At 40.6% G+C, this 22543-nt stretch overlaps 1 protein-coding gene across 4 annotated transcripts; it reads right to left on the bottom strand.

Moving 5' to 3' along the window:
* Positions 1–1265: 1265 nt before the first annotated feature.
* Positions 1266–22112, bottom strand: fam91a1 (family with sequence similarity 91 member A1; the record flags this gene model as incomplete). Of its 4 annotated transcripts, none has more annotated exons than XM_079231705.1 (24): positions 1266–3472; positions 4736–4805; positions 4906–5029; positions 5490–5576; positions 6001–6153; positions 6791–6863; positions 7199–7312; positions 8490–8624; positions 9238–9386; positions 11216–11345; positions 11501–11587; positions 11691–11803; positions 12285–12391; positions 12717–12829; positions 14615–14653; positions 14856–14962; positions 15137–15199; positions 16636–16726; positions 16989–17102; positions 17429–17496; positions 19260–19317; positions 20669–20820; positions 21133–21217; positions 22041–22112. In XM_079231705.1, the coding sequence occupies 24 exons, from the start codon at positions 22110–22112 to the stop codon at positions 3287–3289; spliced, it is 2490 nt and encodes an 829-aa protein (XP_079087831.1). In that variant the 3' UTR covers positions 1266–3286. The 4 variants fall into 4 exon arrangements, with proteins under 4 accessions (XP_079087831.1, XP_079087830.1, XP_079087829.1 ...); XM_079231704.1 differs by having other exon boundaries at positions 5490–5609; positions 6007–6153; XM_079231703.1 differs by having other exon boundaries at positions 5490–5591; positions 6007–6153.
* Positions 22113–22543: the final 431 nt, after the last annotated feature.

The raw sequence follows: 22543 nt of genomic DNA, 5'->3' as shown, positions 1-22543 counted from the left end.
TCTTTTGGATGGATTGTCATGAAATTTGGACATACGGCCATTCATAAACCCTTCAGGATGAACTGAAATAACGTTGGCAAAGACTGTTTATCAACATCTGGTCAAAACTTTAACACTTTTTGAATAAATGTCTGCAAACTAATTCACATTACCCTCAGCTGTATACTTTGTAATTACTGCTAATAGTCAAATGGCAAGACGCTAACACACTAAACCCGGATAATGTGTGCTAAACATATTTACTATCTGCTGTTAGCACCATTGTCACTGTTAATTGATGTTAGCATTTCGATCAAAGCAGCGCTGTTCTGAACACCTCACAGAGCTGCTTGCATGTGGTTTTGTCTCTTTTGGTAATAAAATCACTTGGAGAGTGGGTATATATGACAACCTGCGCCAAGAGGGATGAAATGTAGCATCATGAACTGACATCATATGATGCAACACAGTTCAAACGAACATTATCGACTAAGATATTCTACTTCCACTTTTACTTGACATGATGATACAGGACAAGAATTCAGTGTTCGAAAGGCCGATACATTCACAGCATTTCAGCCAACAAGGCACATGATGGAAGTCAAAAGTAACGAACCTGCAGAATGAATTCATCAGATACAGTACATTGCACCTTTCCCGAGCACCAGTGCAGAGCTGAGGGAGTGGGGAAAGAAAAGAACCGTTAGTGGTGACATGCAGCCCATATGACGGCTTCTTGGAGGATCTTATCCTCAGGTGACATGACCCAGTTTACGCCCCTGGTGACACACTGTAATTTGTGGTGCTAGGGAAATTACTGGAGCAGGGAGGCCTAGGAGACTTGGGGCTTCACCTGTCCGGTGAGGGTACAACTAGTCCCAGACGGACACCTCAATCTTCCTCCCAAAAATGTGGGGTTTTCATAGCTTTCCCGTCCATGTAAGAGACCTTGTTTTTCAGCAAAGTGTTCATTTAAATTCTACCAGGATGGGTGAACAAGTGTGTACTTGAGGCAGATGGACGAAGCATCCGGACCGCTGCATCTTGCACGCCATCTGTTCCACCTGGCTAGGAAAACATCTACCGCATTCGACTTAATATCGTGTAATGTGACATTTCGGAGCCAGTAGGGGTTGAAATCTGTGGAAAAAAAACTAAAAATATAGATCAGGAAAAATGACACTGAGACATTTTCAGAGAGGAAAAAGAATTTGTTCTTATTACATATTTATTTATATTTTTATATACTTTTTACATATTTATTTGTAATAATAACATGTATCTGGAGCAGAGGGGAGATGGAGCAGGGATGGAGGAAGGGCATGTTGAAGGAATGTCACTTTCGTTTTTTTTTACCATTTAATTACAAGAGCATCATCATTATTAATTCAGTCATTGGTATTCACAGTCCCATTAAACAAGCTACAACAAAGATTTCCTAAAATATAGGCTGACATATAAAACATTATTATTTTTTTAAACACTGTGGTAGATGTTTACCTGGAGGGAGGACGGGGGATAAGTGAGATGACCAGGCACTGCAACTAGATAACCAACAGGCAGGTAGACGGGGCTCTTATTGTGGAAGGTAGGGGTGTATGAAAACACACCAAGAATGAGGTGTACAATATACACGCATACACACAAAAGTTTCTACACAGTCATCATGCTTCAACAGGACCTTGTGTCTTTTTTTTTTGTCTATCTCAGCATCACGTTATTAGAAACAACAACCACAAATGGGTCAACAACTGCAAGAGACTGATTCCTTAAAAAAAAAAAAAAGAGGGGAAAAAAATTCAACAAAATAGGTTAGCATTCTAAATGCAATAAAAAGTACTTTTTTTAAAGTATATTATTGGAGCCACACTAAAAATTCATGACAGACTTCAGACACTTTTTGGGCCATCACATCTCTGATATGCTGGGCAAAGCATTTGCATTTCTATCCCAGGGGTCTAGGACAGCCTTCACAGCAAAGTTTCCTTCTTCTCTCTAGACTACAAACCCCATTTTTCAAAACATGGTGTAAACAGAATCCCTTGGAGAGAGCGCCCTGCACTGCCCTGCGCACAAACCTGGAGCTGATCCAGGGAGATACTGGCAGGAAACAGTGGCACCAGGCCTGGGTCAAACACACAGACCTGACTGTTCCTGTTTTATGCAATTAGGTACACTCGGTTAATCTTGTTGAATTCTTCACAGTGCCGATGGTTGGTAGTTTGTGGCCCAATGTTATTGATTTTATTGGTTCTAGAAAATCTTTCAAATTCAAATAAATAATTTGCAAATCTAATTAATGGAAGAAAAAAAAAATAAACATAAGCAAATACATTTCTGTTGTTGTATTGGCTGACAATGATAAGGCAGCAGAATAAAATGAAGATAAAAATAACATATAGGAAAAGAAAAGTCTTTGGTGCTCTCCTGTACTGAGAGAGAAATTATAACAAAGAATTTTAAAAAACTGCAGTTTCTTTGATGCCCTGTCCATTTCCAAGAGGAAACAGTTTCTTGTGGTAAGCTCTAAAACCATGTGTGCACTACAAGGGATCCAAGGTTTTAAAAAAAGGAAATTACATGACATTACTTCATCCACAGGTTTGGACAAATCCTGCACAGTGCAAATAATAAACGCCCCCAATATTGATTACAAGTAAAGTGGAAAGTATTCTTTTATGGTAAGAGTAGTGCAACGGTATCATGCATGGGATCACTTAACATGAGACAACACAAGGAGGCAGCGGGGTCTGTATCTGGACTCCGTCTGATTAGTCCAAAAACGTGGTCCTTAGAATATGCATATTGTTGAATGATTCCTGAAAATGTCTGTTCATTACGCCATCGTTTATTTTGTGGGTCATTTTGAGAACAACTATACAATTATTAAGCACTTCACACTCCGCTCTCACAGAACATCCATTGATTGAAGGGTAGGGTTGGGGAGCAGTGGAGTTCCAGTAAAATGGTCTTCCAGGTTTTATGCTGTTTACCTGCACCACTGTTGTGTACTGTGATAATAGCACCACTCCAACAGATAACACTGCCTTGCTACGAATATGAGGAATCACAGAGGGGAACAGCAAAGTGGGGTTGAACTAGTGTTGGCAACACAGTCAGAAGGATGATTCCTCATACAGTAGGTGAAGGGCTGGGGCTCATGTTCCCCTGACTGGATACTGACAGACAAGATGAAGGGTTGGACCTCAAATAACAATTTCCTCAGTGAGAGGGTGGTCCTTTTCGATGACATGACGTTTTTTTTATTTTACTTGTGACCGAATCTGGAAGTTTTGAGCGGGTTGGCTTATGTGGGTTGGTCCTTCTGCAGAGCGGTGATGTCCAGAGGAGGAGGGGCCCGTCCGCTCCACTCCCTCAGCTGCCCTTCCTTGAAGAGGAGGTTGAGGGCGGGCAGAGGGACACCAGACTCCGCTGGGGGCTGGCTAAGAGGGTTCGACACGCCACTGTCCAGGTCAGCGGGCTGCATGCCGTCCTGCCGACAAAGGGCAAATGCCACAGATCAGATCACCAGGTAGAGAGTGGATGATATGTGGGTCAAGGATAAACTTCTCTGGGACAAACTATAATTATCACATCACGGTTGAACGCCTCCACCAGCCATCCGTGACCAACCGTCATGTTGCAGTTTACATCCATGTCTGTCCAAAATGTCACTACATCACAATTGTATCCTTTCAGACATGTGTGTGAAATTAGCATAACTAATGAATACATTCTTGAGTTATGGCCGAAAACATGTTTTGTAACCTCCAAAATCTGATCAGTGGACGTTTGTGACTTTAAAGAAATTTGCTCAAAGTGGTCGGCGGCTACAAACGCTAAATCACGTGTCTTAAAATGTATGTATTAAAATATGCAGAAGAGGTTAAAGGATCAGTTACACCAGGAACGTATGTGACACAAAGGAAAAAACTAAAAACGACACGTTCACCGTGCCCATCCCCGTTTCTAACAAATTGGGCTTTTTTTTCCTCGATTGGCTTTTCTGCTTTGTATAATTTTTTCTTTTGTCTCTTTCTCTTCCCTCTCCCGTAATCCTGACACATCCTCGCAGGCGAAATAACAACCAAAACATTTGCAAATCAACAGAATACCTAATTTCTATCTCAGCCCAACTCTCACATAACCCCATGTTACTTTTTCACAAAACACTAGTTTCAATATTTACCTAAAATATATTTGTGGGTTTGGCAAATGTACAGCATCAAAATAAGGATGAACTCATTGGTGCAAGAATATTATACTGTATTATCATTCTGATTCAAAACAAAACGTTTCATGAAATAGATGCCAGGTGCAGCAGTCATGGTGACTGGTAATTGTTTTAAGCTTCATCAAAAAGTGGAATTATATCAAAATCATGACTTAATTATCTCCTTATCTCAAAATAATACCCTGTAGGGATCCCTAATTAGGTTTTGTTGTTTCAAATAAAAAATATAATCATATTGTTTCCTCATGTGTACTTGTCAAATATAAGATAGCACATTTATAACAAGTTTCCCCCCACATTGTAAAAAAAAACTCTTCTCTCTCCAAATATCTTCCTGTGGATACTGTTGTTTCTAAACAGTTAAATTAGATACATTCATAAATTATAAATCCGTCTTTAATTGATTCTAACAGACTCACTTTGTAAAATAAAGCAACTTGACTACTCATTTTTTCACTGGACATTGTTATTTCTTTACTTTTCTGCAAGTGGCAACCTTAAAGGACAGCAGAGTGTTTTTACCTGGAATGACTGCACAAAGCTCAACACCTTCAGCGATAGCTTCCGGCTTGAGTGAAGTAGCTCTTGAAGGCTGAAACAACAAAAAAGTCTTGCACTTCAACAACACACATCTTTACACGTTTGTCAATGTTTTAATCAAAAGTGAAATACTTGAGGATGTTGTTTTGTACCTTTCGTTGCTGCACAGTTTGTGCGAGGCAATTTTTCGACACACTTTGCGGTTCAGCTCAGAGCAGAAGAGGGGCATGCCGAAGCACAGTTCAAGAGGGACCCACTCATCTTCAGATGAAAGGGCTGAAAGAAAGGGATTGGCAAGGGAGAGGAGGGATGGGGTGTCATACATGAGACACATACCACTAACAAGGATAGGCTGGTCTCCCATTCTGGTCTTTTCCATCTCTCCCAGCTCTCAAACATCGGATACAAAATATTTAAAAATATATACATGAAATACTTTACCCCAAAAAATAACCATTTGTATAACAACTGCTCACCTTTACGGTGACTGACGAAAGCCTCACAATTGAAAGTTGTCTTGTATGAGAGTTTATAAACAGATGTTCTGATAGAGTTGTACGTTGTTGTTAAACAACAAGTCTTTAATACTTTTCTCAGTTTTTGTTAATTCTCCATTTACTGGGGAGGCAAGTGAAAAACCAACGTTTTCTTCAAGAATTCAAGGTAACACGGGGTGAGTAACAAACAGTCATTTTGTGTAAAGTATTCCTTACATTAACCAAAAAAGTAGACCTACTGTCCGTCTTGCCTTTGATTTCCCCGTTGATTTCTTCTGTCACAAGCTCAAAGGACTCAGTGCTGCCGTTGTTGTCCAGGCCTCCACCTAGATGAGTGTCCCCTTGAAAAAAAGAAACACGTCTCCATAAGCATTAGGCACAGAAGGGTTGATTCCCATCCAGATATGATGCTTCATTAAATGCACAACTTAACAAATCATTCCTTTTGCAGAATAAATATCAGAAGTCTGTCAATTTAAAACAAAAACAGGACATAACTGTCATGTGCATAAATATCAAATATGCATAAACAAACAGTGATGAATTATGTCATGCAATCAGTTAATCGCAAGGTAAAGGCTAATACTGTTCGATCCACATCTATTAGCAAAGGCTATCACAATAAGGAACACAATTATGCAGACAAACAGAATAATCAAACTGGACTGTGAGCAGTCTTTATCTAATTTGCACCATCAGTGCCAATTGCCATCAGTGGTAAGGACATTGTTACTAATTCATGTCTCTCACATGCACCTCTGCACTCAGTACTGTCGCTGGCCCTGCGGCGGTGGCGGTTGTTGGCATTGAGCATGGTGATGTAGCCACACTGATGCTCCAGGTCCACGTTCTCTTTCAGAGTTTGCAACGCCTTGTGCACACACATGTTGGAGTAGGAGAACTCTGCACAGGAAGAGGAGACAACACAAACAATGTGAGTTTAGCTTAAAAGGTCAGCACTCAATCTGATTAACTATTAATGTATGTGTAGCATGGTATTCTTAAAGGGTGTACTTTTGTGATAGAAAATGTATTGGAGGGATGAGTGTTATTGTTAAGCTTCGCACACAAATTCACAAGAGAAGGATCTCAGAGGATTCTAATTATTTTTATGATGTTTGACGAGGTAAATCCCCTCAAAGCCAAAAACTAATATTTGAGTCTGACTGAGATAAGGTCCATAATTTACCCACAATATGGCAGTAACATGGCCAAGGCAGCAACATACAAAGTTTCACATAAAAAACAACAACAACATTCTTGAAACAAAATTGTAAAACAAGTGTGGCTTTTAACTACTGCACCCCCAATTCTCATGAATAGCAATGAGAATCCTCAAATAACAAAGTCTGCCATTTCTTTCTAAAATAAATGTTGACCCTCATTCCGCAGTTTTGAGCTTTTCGAAGCAAAATCTCTTCTTAACATTCTTTTTTTTTTTAAGTCTTGCACTGCATTACTTTGATCGAATCGTGTATTAGCATTGCATTTAGGCTGTCACTAAGTGACATTAAAGCTTTATCTCCATATAATAACTCACCTCCTTTCAGGTCTTCTGCATCAAAGGGGAACGGGATGTGAACGGTTTCTCCATGGCCGTGCATACCGTGACCCTGAGGGTAACACACACACATAAAGTACAGTTTATATATACACACAGTGCCACTAAATGTTATTATTGAAAACACACAAAGAGTAGATACATAACAGTGCAGTCTGTAGCACAAACTACTCCACCACATCAGATCCTGTTGACCTGCTTTTATTTGCTTTATTTGGCCTACAAATGTAAAGCACTTTGGTCAGCCTTCAATGTGCTATAAAAATACATTTCCATTTACTTGAACATTATATGATGCAATGTTCAAATTAAAGCAACGAAGCAAACAAAACAAAAAAAAGACATCCTGAAACAACCACACTGTAAAAGTAGAGCTCATATGTTCACCTGGATCAGTACAGCAGAGTGTGTGAGGGCATCGTTGAGCATTGTCAGAACGTTGGATGAAGGCACGACTCCGGGGTCGTGACCCCAGGAGGTGATCAACAACCTGTCGTAAACCTGAACAGAGAGAAAACGGGTCAAGGAAAGGATTTTTCCATACCTGCTAATCACTGAACCATCCAGACTGGGGTGATAGTGTACACCAGCTCTACAACATCACTCACTATACTGAGGTGAGTGATTACCAATAATTATAAGAATGTCTTTCATATAATACTGTATTTATTAAGACACTCTGGTCCTCTACAATGGTGGAGTTGATTTAGAGGAAAAATGTTTCCACCATTCATACTGCCAAAGTCTCACTACGCCAAACATAAAATAATGAAATCTCCACCCTGACAGATTTTTCATGTCATAACTGAGACAGATCCTTTCCAGGAAATTAAGTTGTTATTTATTTTCTGTTTCGTTGATTATTTTCAGCTCTGAAAGTGGTGAAGAAGGAAATCCTACAGTTAAGTTCACTGTGAAAAAACCCTGTTAAATTGAATAAAATTACAAGTATACAACAAGTAGAAAAATACATGCTGCTATGTTTCAATAAAACTATCCATTTGCCTGATATTACTCTTCCTCCCCTGAGAATTCACATTATCAAATTCTCTTGTTCCCTGTCGCACCCAGGATAGTTAAAAAATTCCAAGACTATCAGAAAGCCTTGGAGGGAAAGTGCAGGTGCAGGGTTCAGTATGACTGCACTAGTGATTTATTTGTTAAGAAATGAAGGTAACTGCATTGAATTTGACCTTCAGTGCTCTGATTACCAAATGAAACGGCAAGGTTAAAATTTAAAAGGAGGAGAATCAAAGACAAATACATTTTTGTCTTTTATTTCTTCCTGTTTTTGCAAGTAGTTTAAATTAGTTTTGCTTTGGGCTTTACGACTATAACTCACTGACATTCTTATATTTTGTGAGGATGCATATAGTTGTATGTGTTTTTTGAGCTACTTTAATCTTTGTATCGTGTCTCACTGCTCAATATTATATGAAGAAAATTCAAATAAATAAATCATAAATTACAAAATAAATACAAAATAAATAAAAAAGTGTCCAATGACATCTTTGATGAGGCTTTAAATGATGTTGTTCTTATCACATGTAGGGCTTTTCTTATCTGACGTCAAAGAGATTTTCTTAGCTTATACAGTATCTGTATGAGCACACTAAATCAACTGTGGACCTACACTTATTTAACCTACCTGCCTGATTAATAATTAGTCTGGGCTCACCTGGAATATGTCTGGCAGTTTGCGGAGCCTGGAGCCTTTTGAGAGCAGCAGAGAGGGCGGGCCTTGGCCGGTGATATGGTACAGGTATAGCTTGAACCAGATGGAGCTGACCTCAGGGATAGCCGGGCCAATGTGCTGCCGGGAGAAACAAACATGTGTAAGTGTACAGAAGCAGAGCTAATGCATACATATGGGTATGCATCCTGAGACGACTGCATGCTCAAGAACGTTTTGTGGTTGCTGCGACACCACAACTTACAGCACACGTTTGTCTAGACAGGGGGTTTGCCAATTGTGGGTTGTATTCATTCAATCACAGCAGTGGTTGTTGCAGACACATCTAGTGGAGACCTGCACTCTACTGGTTGTGTCTGTTTGTTTTTTATGTTTATTAGAGATAAAAGAAATTCACTGAACAGAAAAGAATTCACTGAATTACACTTCACTGAGTCCAAGCGGTGTGAGAATAAACAGCAGCATGGATGGCACAACAAGAGTTTAACTTTTTTTCCCTCAGTCTCTCTGAGCTCAGCTAGAAAGCTGGAGTGTGGCCAGGCAGAATAATTACCCATGAATCTTGCCTCCCTTCCTCTTTGTATAGCCTTGTTGTTGGGGGCAACTGCAGGCTCAGTGCCCACGAAGCAAGCGCGCACACACACACACACACACACACACACACACACACACACACACACACACACACACACACAAGTATCCCCTCTGCTCTCCCTTCCTCCAGGCGTCATACCTGAGGCGTGCAGCTGCTGATGGGCCTGATCTCGTTGCTCAGCGGCGCCATGGAGACCAGAAGCTTGTAGTTCTTGTTGAGGACACGGTTGCAGGTGGCTTGGTCCAGACCCAGCAGGCTCTCACAGCGCAACATGTCCAAGGGGAAGCCTAGTTGGGGGAAAACCAGGAACAGTTACAACTTCTATACAAAATAGGCTGAGCAGTGAGAGCCATTCATTGTATTTATAGTTTTCTTTTGACTAGCTGTTCCCCCCACCACCCCCAATCCCCCCGTTCCAAGTCTTTGTGATAAGCTCAGTTAACGAGTTGTTGACGGAAGACTTATAAATACACACTGGCATGAGACAGTTATTCCTTTAAAACAAGCATTGGAAGAGAGCAAATAAAGATCATGTAAATGAATATGCCAAGTGTGGATGCATCAAATAGTAACTGTGTTGAAGTAGTGGATTCAATTCAAATACATATATTTGATATAGCCCAAAAGCATCCAGAAAGCACAGTAAAGGTTCTTTCTTCATAGCTGTGGTGTTTCGAAGTTTTCTCTCCAAGGTGACTTCTGTCAAGATTGTTCTCTCAAAGGACATGTGTGCACTTGACATTCTTGGATTTAATAATTACCTCTTCCCTCCTACTTATAAAGAAAAAATTTAATAATTTAATTAATAAATCAGTACAAGAGTTGAGTTTCACAAATGCAAATAACCGACTGAAACTCAGTAAAGCAGGTCAAGGACCAGATGTTTATATTTATTCCACAACAGAGTGGAACAAACTCTTACAAAAGCCATTTATAAGATGCAATGAGGGCGCTGCTCCATACTGTATTTTCTAAAGGAGGTTTGGATGCTGATTTATGTAATGCGATAATCATTTATTATTAACATTGTTGTTGTTATTAATAGTATTATCCGTCTTTGCCGGCAGTTTAGTTTAGCTTCAGCCAGAGAGCCCTCAGTGCGCTCGCTTCTCAGCGCCTCCTGGAGGAGCAGCTGAAGACAACTGAGAGATAAGACAATCAGAGATGAGGCCAAACCACACAGACAGCATCTGGTGGCCCAACAGTTGTTACATGGAAACTCAGAGATTTGCTTTGGAGAACAACACAGCTTCCCTCTGGATTGACAGGAGTATATGACAATTTAAGAAAACATACTCAGACACAGATGAGGGGAGACAGACAGCCGAGAGTGATATCAATTCACCATAAGAAGCACATGCAGAAGATCCACTTCCTTTTTGTTGCTTCCAAAAACGTTCCCATCAATATAACGTTTAAAAGCTTCATTACTTATTATTGAAGACCATAGAGCAAATTTAAGTAGTTGAATAGGAGTCATTTACAGTAGTTGTTTGCGGCAATTGTGGTAATGGTAGCTAAGAATATATTTTCAATAATAGAGCCAAGATGAAAATGGAGGAGAAAGTGTTAGCTGCTGATTTACTGACAATTAGTGTCAGTTAACCTCTAACATTATTTGCATTATAGATTTTTTTTAAATATATTCTTGAATTAGTTGAATACTTAGATCAATAGAAACATTTCTGTTTGTCACTGACGATAATAAGCCGTTCGTGCTTTGAATTATACACTTTAATCGAGTTCACTCTGCACGTCCCAGCTCTCACCTTACATTTCTGGCTGACTAATTTTGGCGGATTAATAAAATATTTTTTAACAATTATAACAAAGCGCTGGCTGCATTTTTATAATAAATGATGTCTGGCAAAATACTTACTAATAAGCCCAAAGGGAACTGTGTGCAGACAGCAGACAAAAATATGACTTTCTATTGCATTAGCTTGCCGGTGAAGGCAAATCAGAACATTTATAAACCAAAACCAGCATGCTAGCTGCATCATAACACACAAAAAGAATCTAGGATCCAAGCTGCCAATTTACCAAATGTATTGGTGTATGCCACCTGGATCTTGCATGTATTTGTCCATAATTGCATGCGTAATTGTATGATTACCTATATTTGGGATATCAGGTCCCTGGTCCTGAGTGAGTTCTTTGTTGTAGCGCAAGAAAAGGATGGTGTTTTTCAAGGTCAGAGCGTGGTCAAAGTAACGCTGGGCCTCGCCCTCTGCTGTGCTCTCCACCTGAAACCAGGAAATACATTCAAGTTCAGTGTGAAAATGTACACATCAACCTATAATGTATTTTCTACTTTGATTTAGTATCCTCTGGTGTTTCACGACAAAGGCTTTACTAGATACACTGGCAAGTATTTACTTTCTTTGTTTCCATTGCTCACCTTCTCTAACTCAGCCAGGAAGGTATCCAGAGTCTCATCAGACAGCTTACCCACCTCAAACATGGTCACTGCATGACTCTTCAGGTTCTGATAGGAGGACACAAGAGGGAGGGATTAAGATATACAGTCCATGTACAAATCTCGATTAAGCCTTCTGTGCATTTTCTCATGTACACATCCAGCCACTAACCGGAGACAGGTTGCCCATCATGAGGAAGGCTGTGAGAGTGGAGTCAAAGAGGAAGGCAATCCTCTTTGTGGGTGCAGCTGGTATGCTTAGGCTGCTAACACTTCCTGTGTCTGCTACAGAGACACAGTAACAAAAATACATGCAACAAGAGCAATAACCCTCAGCAATAACATCAATGCAGCATCAAACAGCACAACTCTGAAGTTGTATCATTCATAAATTGAGCATATGAGCTTTTAAATTCATTAAAATTGCATGTGTTTACATAGACCAACCAAAACCATGCCTCAAATCATTTTCATTATGATTCTTTCAATAATTCTCATGTAAATGTGGTTGTCGAAAATCGACTTTGTTAACCAATTTGTTAGTCTGAGCAATAGTTCCGCCTTAACATACATAATAAAGTCAAACAAAACACATATTAATGTAAGATTTCTTTCAGAAGCATAGCTATGCTTTCTTGGGGATTAATTAGCAAAGTTGCTTCAAAACTTCTGAAGATATTCAGAACGTGCTTTACACGTTCTGAATATATCAAGAGACATTAAGATGTGTATTAATTTGCATACACAGCAACGTGTGCGCACAGACCTTCTTCCAGACTGGTGGTGTCGGTGTCGGTGGCTGAGGAGCCTCCCTCCATGACAGGACTGCCCTGCTCCCAGGACAGCAGCATCTTCTGAGGGTCCATGGTGCTCCTAATAGTGGTTTAGTAAATGAAAATTAATCAAATACTTTGAATAAATTATATTTCCTGATGGATAGCTATATAGCTAAGTATTTACTAGGTGGACGAATAGATGCTGGATACAGTTGCAATTTTCCTCCCACATGAAGATAAATATCCTAACACCAGTATGAAAATAAATAACGAGAAACATTTTAACATTGTTAACTAAATTTGTGGGGGAAAGACGCTTCAACAAATGTAAACTAAACCAAGTTTATGGGCAAACATGGTTCAACACTTCCAGTTTTATTCTAAGAAGTGGTGAATGGTTGATATTGGCCTCCTGCACATACTTGAGTCTGTTGACAGACGGGGCGTTCTTCCAGGAGGAGTGGAGCTGTTCTGAGCTGATCACCTGACCTTTCTTTAAAGCGAAGCCGAGACGACAGTACATGGAAACTGCATTCTGATGAAGCACAGTAAAAACAGTCAAAAGACATTTGATCCACAAAAATCTGATAGTCATTCACTGTCATATATCATCGACCTGTGACCTGTCACCCTCTTGGACCGTTACTACTGAGGTGAGTTATACTTCAGGTGAGGAATGATAAATGATGAAAGAAAGAGAAATGTGAACAGTACCACCTACTCACAGCTAAATGTATTGAGGCTGTGGTTGGGGAGAAATGGTAGAACTTGTTTTTTTACCATATATTTCATACTGAATGATTGCTGGAGTAAAAAGAGTTGATATCAAAACCATACGCTTACTGTTGATGTCCATGCTAGCTGCAGTGAACACAACAGACACTACATTGCATATGTTTAGTGCGGTAAGTACATGAATTGAAGGTGTTTGTTAGTGTTTTCACGCTTTAAAACAATGGATGAATGTTTAGTCCTGGCTTGGATGGCTGGAACCAAAAGACACTAAACACTAGGTGAATACTCTTTTAGGGGATGCTCTCTCAATGACCAACATGATCCACTTTAAAAAGCCAATTATTGAATGACCGGTGACCAAAAAGAGAAAAAAAGTTAACACTGTGTACTTTCCACAAAACAGCAAACTGTTTTGTGGAAAGTACACCGTGTTACACAGTGAAAGTACAAAGTACACAGTGTTACATTTTCATTATCTCCTTAATTCAAGATTTGCCTTGCAGATGAATATTTGATTTCTGCTGAACAGTCCAGCTTAGTTAAGTACGGTGGTGATTGCTTACAACACCTCTGAGGTGCTAGCTGAGGTCAACTCTTAACTAGGGTTGGGTACCGAGAACCAACACGTCCGGTACCTACCGGACCGAAAAGCAACGCAGATTTCGGTGCCTGAGCCGATTTAAATACATTTTTTTTTTACAGTACTCTGTAAAGTTGCACGGTATATAGATATATAGATATAGAAAAGGGTAGCGCGGTGCCCACACGCTAAAACCGATTATTAAAATAGCGCGGATCAGAGCGCACTCGCTGCTCTGATCTCTGTATGCCTGCATGCAGAGCGGGGCTCGAGGGGGTGGGGCTTCCAGGAAAAAAAATTGCCTTGGCAATAAAAAAGTATCGGTTCAGGCACCGTTTAGGCACCGGTATCGTTTTAAAAGTATCGGTTTAGCACCGGTATCGGAAAAAACCCAAACGATACCCATCCCTACTCTTAACCCTCCTCTTATTGTATCCAAAGAAACACAGCAAAGTGGCTCAGGCCATGAGGTAGTCATTACACAAGGAAGTTGAACTTGAGTCACAAAGGGAAAGTTCTGCACAAAGAAAACCTCTCAGACATCGCAATCATCTCTGAAGTTACAGGATTTCTCCAGGAGAATCAGAGCAAACGCTGCCTTCAGCCATTTCTCTTAAGTGCTACGATTCAGCAGCAGGGATGCAATGACAAGGGAGTTCAGCTCTTCACACTGGAAGTGACAAAACTGAGAGGGAATTTGGCTCTGTGTCTGATAGGGAGCATTTAGGAAACGGGGGGAAAAACATTTTAATCTCTCAGATTTTATGCATAATTTACATCTCAAAATCTGTTTTGACTGCTACACTGTGTGCCGTAAAGCATCCTGAAAGGCTAAAAGCATTTCTCAAAATCTCTTTCAAACCACAATGGAACCAGAAGAAATTACCTCTCTGTTTTGACAGTGTCAATTTTAGATCTACCATTTTCCCTCCTCTTGTGAAAAACAGCACTGCAGTCTTTACATTACAATGGGACATGCACGTTCTGCAGCAAGTGGATACTCACCTTCACTAAGTCCAAGTCGATCTCCAACACGTTAGCCAGCTGAGAGGCACAGGAGGAGGAACGATTAAGAGAGAGGGAGAAAGAGAAACGTAGGAATTGGTTGAAAAGTTGATATACACACCACACGCACACACGCACGCACGCACGCACACACACACACACACACACACACACACACACACACACACACACACACACACACACACACACACACACACACACACACACACACACTGCCTACCTCTGCAACGTTTGTCTGCTCATCAATGGACACAAAGATTTTGTAGAGCAGCGTTTCAAAGTAATCGCCCTGGACGCGGTTCATGACAAAGCCTTCCAGCGGGGGCACTAAAACACAAACAGTGACAAACATCTGTACAAATATTTCCACAAATATTTTTTACATGGTTTCATTTTGGAATGAAATTGTTCTTTTTCTTTTACAGTAAGCATCTGTAATTACACTATCAGGCATAGTTTCAGATTAGTCCATTGCCCATAAACGCGCTTATGTTGATGTACCTGAGATGCAGCTGTCATCAGATATGGGAACATCCAAGTAAATGAATCCCCGGTTGTACAAGCCTGCAGTAAAAAAACATACAGTAGTAGTGTGTTAGCATGTTTGACATAGTATCTAAGGCTTTACTAATATATATATATATATATATATATATATATATATATATATATATAGTAAAAAACAAAAACAAAAAATATAAAGTAAAAAACAGTTTTAGCATTTTTTTTATTCTTTTCTTTCTTTTTTTATTCTTTTTTTTTTCTCTAAATTAAAAACTTGCATAAAACACTCCAAACCTTTTGGAAAGTGCCTCTTGTTGACTAACAAACACAAACAACAATTATGTAGATAACTCTTGAAAATAAATGTTTTTAAATAAAGCGCTATGCCGTCCATCTCAGCCGAGAACGGAGACATGTCTGTCTGAGTCCTTCTCGCGTGATGTCATGGAGACGAGCCCAGCCAGAGCCCTCGTTGCCGTTTGCTTGTTTGTGTTCTACAATCAGCACATTGGGGGCTCAAGTCGAAAGAACTGAGCGGAAGCCGCCGGAGGCTGCATTACACATGGGCTTACAGACGAGCACTGCGGGAGAAGCAGTGCATAATGTGAAGAGACAACACCCTCAAAACGCCGTCGTTTAGGGTGAGAGGGCCCACAAACGTGACTTTGAGGTTCACACACACACACACACACACACACACACACACACAACCAAGTGTGCACCGTCCACATGAGGCTTTAAAACAGGACTTATCATGAGACAACTTTGATCAAAATAGTATCATTAACATCGCTGTCTTACAATAAAAAGTAGCAAGTTGTTGTTCATGTGTGAACAGAAAATTGCATGAATGAGAATAGTGGAAATAAAGATGAGCCTATCAAATCTAATTTGCACAGCTACTTGTATTAATCCTGCCTCCTGTATTTAATTGTATTGGTTCTCACCCAGTCATAAGCACTCCAGTGGACGAGGGTCATGACTCTTCTCTAATTGATATTTAAACTGCATGGACACAAACTTGGTCTCTGTGCTTCATCTTTCACATTTACACTTGCCTTGAACTGCAACATTAGTATCAGCCACTATGTTCAAACTTCAGCTGTAAAAGACATGTGTCCCTTGCTACCTGAATTTCAAAGATTTCAAAAATCAATGAGTGCGAACAAATGTAATTCTTCTTGAATTTTATATAGAAATACCTTTTATATTATTACCCTGAGAAACAGAATCAGCCCTTTGGAGGCCACTTATTTCCATAATTCCTGGTGAAACCAGATGCAAGGCTGGGACAAAATGCTAAAGGAGACTGGATCTAAATTGTTTTTTTCTAAATCAAATTTAGAAAAAAAGTCTTTGTGCAAAAACTTGAGCTGCCCCAAACTCCAGAAGTCCATACATACTGTATTATACATATGTATATAATTTAATTCAGACTTTGATGTATTCAGATATGGTTGTCTTAAAAGGGAACACAGTATGTGAGAGATACTTACTTAAGACCACAATGTACTCCATTGATCCAGCCAGCTGAGGACCAGCATCTATCATCTTATCAATGGCTTTCTTCTCTCCTGGAGAACAGATCTGCTTTTACAAACAACAAAACACACAATATTAAAGCATACCTGTACATGTGGCTTCATCAAAATGAAGGATGTAAAGAATAAACTGGACCTTCCTCAATATAGTTGTATTGTCTATATAAGAAATTAACTATCTTAATGTCAATAAATCTGACTATTTTCGTCCCACCGTATCCATCCCAGCCTGCTATCACTAAAAATGTAATACACATGCCTATTATCAATAAAACGCAGGAAAAAAAGAAGCAATGATCTTAACTCACCCTGATATCGTCTTCGGTGATATAGCCTGTCTGTGCCGTCCACCACGGCTCCACAGAGATTTCCACTGGTTTGGGCGGTAGCAGATCCCGCGCTGATTTCCTGCGGAAGAATTTCTGACAAAGACAAGCGGGAGGCGAGATCGAGTCACATACATCTCATAAACATGTATATTTTGTTCATATTGCATACATATTCTTAAGACAATGGTGGTCAAATATTTCCCCAAAAAAATGGTAAATGTAACATTTATGAGGCTGTGTCTGCATATTGAGAATTGATATTCGGTTTGTTGTTGACCACCCAATCAGGGGAGAAACAGCTGTATTAAATATTCAGTATTTCCCATATGCCTTTTACATTAAATGTGCAAAAATTAACAAATCTATGAGCTTAATGTATGAATGCTGATCTAAAAGGCTATATTAGAAACATGTCTTACTTTGGAAGACCTGCACTGGTTCATGAGGTCAATGTACTGGTTTCTCCCAATGCCAAGCAGCCGCAGACCTGTGGGGTAATGAGAAAATGGGCAAGCCAATACAACTCAATCATGCCTCAGTAACTGGCCATGAACTCAGTAACTGGCCATCAACACTAAGGCAAATAAATCTGGCTGCAGTGCAGCTGCAAAAGTCTCTCTGGCATTTTTCAATTACAGGCTCTGAGGCTTTATAAAAAAACTAGTACAAAGAATTACAGCAAGAAGTTTGCGAAAAAAATTCTGGATATTTCCAACTTCATATTGGAGAGTAACTTTGACGAGTTGCAACAGTGACTCATCCAAACTGTGCTGAGGGAGTATGTCAACACATACTCACACACTTTCTTTGAAACAATCCACGCGCACACGCACACACACACACACCTTGCAAGGCGGTATTTCTAAAGAAAATAAGCGTGAGCGCATTTGTATCTGTAATTAAATGTAGACGTATAGTCTGTGTCTGAGAAAATACTGGCTCAAAACAGCAAGTTTTATAGCTTGTATAGTGGTGGAGGTATGAACATTTTGGCTCTAAATTCCACCGTACCCCCTCCTTTAGCCGATGATGCACAGACCCGGAAGGGGCAGAGCAGAATGTGCTGGAATGGCTGCCAATGCAAACAGGGACAAGTCGCATTTCGACCTCCTAACGCAGCAGAATCCTACGCACGTATCCTGTCTTTTCACCAAGACACAGACACAACACACAAACATCCGCCCACGGAAAACTCTCACACACACACTCTCACCGGCTCTCCATCCACCCACTTCTGCATGACACGCTTCCAAAACGCCTCCAGGGAGATTAGAGGAGAGAAGCCCCCACTAGGGCGGCTCTAACAGCCAGCTGGCAGCCTTCTGTCTCCACAGCGTGAAGGTCCTGTACAGTCAGGAGTGAGTCACCAACAGGCCAATGCCAAAGCCCATTTCACTGGACAGCAGTAAGTCAAAGAATGCTACAACTGCCCTTACACTTGACTTTCATCTTTGACGCAATCTTAATTGGATTTTGCAATAATTTCTGAGGAACAAAGCTCCTCTGTGATGTAGCAGAAAAGCGACGGTTTTGTTTTTTGAGAAGAAATTTGGATTCACCATAAAATGGGATTTATATCAGTCAATCCAAAAACCACTTGGCCATGCTCTGGTTCGGTAATGAAATACAAATACATGTTTTACGTTGATAAGTAACGTTAGTCATTGGACTTTGAAAACTATTTATCTCATAAATGTTCAAAAGAAGTGTGAGATTTGTATTTTATACAAGAGAAGAAGTGTGAAGCCAAAGCTTTCTAAGAAAACTCAAGCCTTCACTGCACAGAAGCAGACTGAAAACATTTGGAAAAACAGGTACATCCGTCAAGAAAATTGAGCAACAGACATAAGCTACTGCCTCCAAAAGCCTGCCATACAGCTGCCAATCTTTACCCAACTTCCTAAAAAAAACATTTTGATTGGCTTAATTTACTTCAGATACTCTTACAAAAAAATATATACTTGAACAATTCATCAAACCAGTTAACTATCTGTCAATCGAATAATTTATCATTCCAGCTCTAGTTACATACATAATAGGCGCTATAAATCAGAAATCCTTTAAGTGTGACTGTTCTCCCACCTCGTACACTGACGCTCTTCGAAAACAAAAACTGGTAAAGATATTAAAAAAACAGACCAGAGAGACCAAAAGGGCAGGAGTGGGAGGTTCACAGAACAACAGTAAAGTGATTTCAACAGTGTGGGAGAGAAGGGGGGGAAACAGAAAAAAGGAGGACAGAAAACTCACAGTCAGCAGCAGTGAAGTTGGGCAAGGAGTCGTAACTCTTCTCACTGTTCATAATATCCTGGAGGTGCAAGACAGGAGAAAAAATGAAAAGAATAATTAAATACATTTTCCCCTTTCCCTTTTAATGTCCCTCTGCCTCTGATTAATAACAGGATTAGCAGATCTGGACGGCCATGCTAATTTCTACACTCCATTTACATTAGGTGCTTAAAATGGATTATACAAATATGACATAACGTTCAGTGGTCACACTGGAAGCTTAGTCAAGTTTAGTTTAGCACGATTAGGGAATAGGGTGAATCCTTTTTGAGTATAAGCTGAAAACTAAATGGTTTGTCTTTGTTCATGTGTTTAAATCATAAGAAAGAACACTGGGCAGATTAGTCACATGTGATCTAATGAAATGGGAAGTATGCTGAATGGGGAACAATCTAATATGACAGCTCGCATCCCACCATCTCTGTGTGAAGTTATGGATATACATCTGAGGGCATCATGCAAAGTAATAAACGATACACATGTAATCAGCTTCAAGTGCAAAAAAACAAAACAAAAAACAGAGGTAACTAAATTACAGGTGCATTACTTTGGACAAAGCCCAAACTGTCTGCAGAGCACACAGCAAAGATTTTCTCTGGATGCGTTTGTCCCGGGATCAGTCCTCTGTGTCCCTGAGCTGGTACATGAAGCTTCACTAGACACTGACTGACACCTAGTGCCTGACTGATGCAAAGTCCATCAACAGAGGAAATACATTACACCACACACTCCTCTAAAACTGAAGAACATTTAATAGGCCAACTGAACACATCTTTTTCATAGCGGTGGTAATGTGTGGCATGTGACAACATTTTCAACATGTAATTGTAGGTGTAGGACTCACTAATTCCAGCCAATGACATCAGGTTTGTCCTCTATACATACTGACAAAGGTGCAGCTGCACAAAAAGGATGCCTTTATCGTAGAATGTTTTATATTTCCAAGTAAAGAGCACACACACAGGAGGGGCTTGTTAAAAGCTCAGATCCTTCTTATTATGCGTTTTTCAGGGATGCCAAAACGAAAGACATTGTTCAATTAAAAATAACAACACTGGGTGTGCCCAAACCAATTAGGGAATCTTTGCTGGAGCACAATAAGAATTCCTGCTCTTCAGCTTTGAGTTTACCAGCTCATTGTTCTGGAAGCGCAGATGAAAATGTGAAATCCCCATGTTGTTGTCGTGGGTTTCAGAAGAAAGCAATGCTAGATGACTAAATCCGCCAGAGCTTTCACATACTGTGTGCACAGAGACAGATGAGCAGGTGTTTGAGAAGCTGCATAACAGAAAAGTGGTTGAAGCTTAGCCTTTCCACGTCAAACACCCATCTTCCCTTTTCTGCTTGGCAATGCAGCAGAAGTGGCTTACCTCCATGATTCCTATGTAATATGAGAACGGAGTGACTCGCAGCCCTTTGACCATGATATCAGACAGGTGGTAGGGGTACAGCATCAGGTGGTCCCGGCTGTACTTCAGGAGCTCCTCATAATACTTGCGCTCATCCTTCCTCACGTGGCGCACTGCTCATAAAACACACACAGCAGTCAGGTCACAGCCAGGGCAGAGTGATCATGCAGTAACATTTCCAGGCAATCTATAAACCAAGTAAAAACCAATGCAGTCTAAATAATAAGATGTATTGTTTTGCAGCACTGGGAACTGTGGGTACATGTTGCCAGTCCATACACTCACATGCCTTATTCAAGAATAAGGCATGTGAGTGTATGGACTGGCAACATGTGCTATTTAATGCAACAGGATTTTTTTTATTCTCTAACTAATCATGATGCGTCAGTAGTATGGGACTTAAATGAGGGGCAAATATGACTCACCTAGGTTATTCCGGAATCGCAGCTGATTGCGGATGCTGTACAGCAGCACATGCTTCTCATACTCACGCTGAGAGTTCCCCACACTCTGCAGAGCAAAAACACACAGCACACAGGTGATGCTCATGGCTCTATTCATCTGCTAGGAGGCACAATTTGCTCAAATAAAACATGCTGTTTTTGCCATCAGTTCCTGTACTTTCATTCAGTAACCACAGACTCTGTTTATAGGACCACATCAACCTCCGGCCTCTGGAACTTAAAAACTTATATAAGTAAGAAATATAGATTATAAAAGTACCCTTAATTGTAATGTCAAAGTCTATATCGGGAAAGAAGACCTTGGAAACGTGGTGCATCAAAAAAACTGTTAAGGTCTGGGGGCCTTGGAGTTATGATGCATCTGGGAAGTTGCCCAATGTGTTTGCTTAGAAGCCTAATCCATCTTTGGTGAGGATGCACAAGGAAGTAGGCAGTTACAAAAGGGGCACATAGACCTGCGTCCACTGAACCCCGACATGCTGGAGTAATGGCACAACGTGACGTTGTATGCCGCATGAGGGATATAAACAGAATATAATAGTAAATGAATGAGTGATTTTCGACATAGTTGAGCACAAAAGTGTGAATCCAATATTTGCAACTGACATGCACGCGCTAAAATCATGTGACGCTACATATCAAAGAGGCTGTCATGTGATGCAGCGACGCTTCAATGGCTGCAATGTAAAGATGGCCAGCTGTGGCTCCGGATGAATGTGAAAGACTGCAGAGGAGGTTGGCGAGTCGTGCGACACTGACAGCTGCTCGTATGACAGAGTGCACCGCCGTGACATTGACATGTTCACCGCCCGGGACGCAGCGGTGCCCCCCTCTCACCTCAACCCCGTGGAAACACTTAAACACGGTACCTGTTTGACATTAGCTGGAAGCTTGGTCCACGGGTAATTCTGCCTGATGTGAAATTCCACGTCCGTGTTCATCGCTAGCTAGCTAGCTGGCTATAAGCAGAATCCCTCGAGACGATCAGAAACGGGCTCTCGGGCAAGTCCACGGTGACTTTACCCCCCGGAACCCAATAGCCGAGCGAAGCGACACCCCCGGCTCGAGGAGAAGTTATCCCGGTGATTATTTTCCTTTACAATAAACGGTCACTTCCTTGTTGTATTTTCGAACAAGCCGTTCGTCACGCTCGTGGCTACATTCGTCACTTCCTGTCGAGGCGTGACCGTTGATGTGAATGGAGCTCGAGAGCGAGGTGACAAATGATGGATTCATTAAACCTGACTAATGTCATGTGAAGTCGTGTTTCACCTCAAAAGCATGGCTCAAAGGACAGGTCCCACTCCATTTTGTTATTATCATCCATCTAATAAAAAGATTATAAGCCAACAATGTGGTGCTCCATCTCTCA

Source organism: Taurulus bubalis (assembly GCF_910589615.1).
Source record: "Taurulus bubalis genome assembly, chromosome: 16".
NCBI classification, from domain to species: domain Eukaryota; kingdom Metazoa; phylum Chordata; class Actinopteri; order Perciformes; family Cottidae; genus Taurulus; species Taurulus bubalis.
The sequence above is the reverse complement of the archived record's forward strand: the minus strand, read 5'-3'. Positions and strand labels throughout refer to the sequence as shown.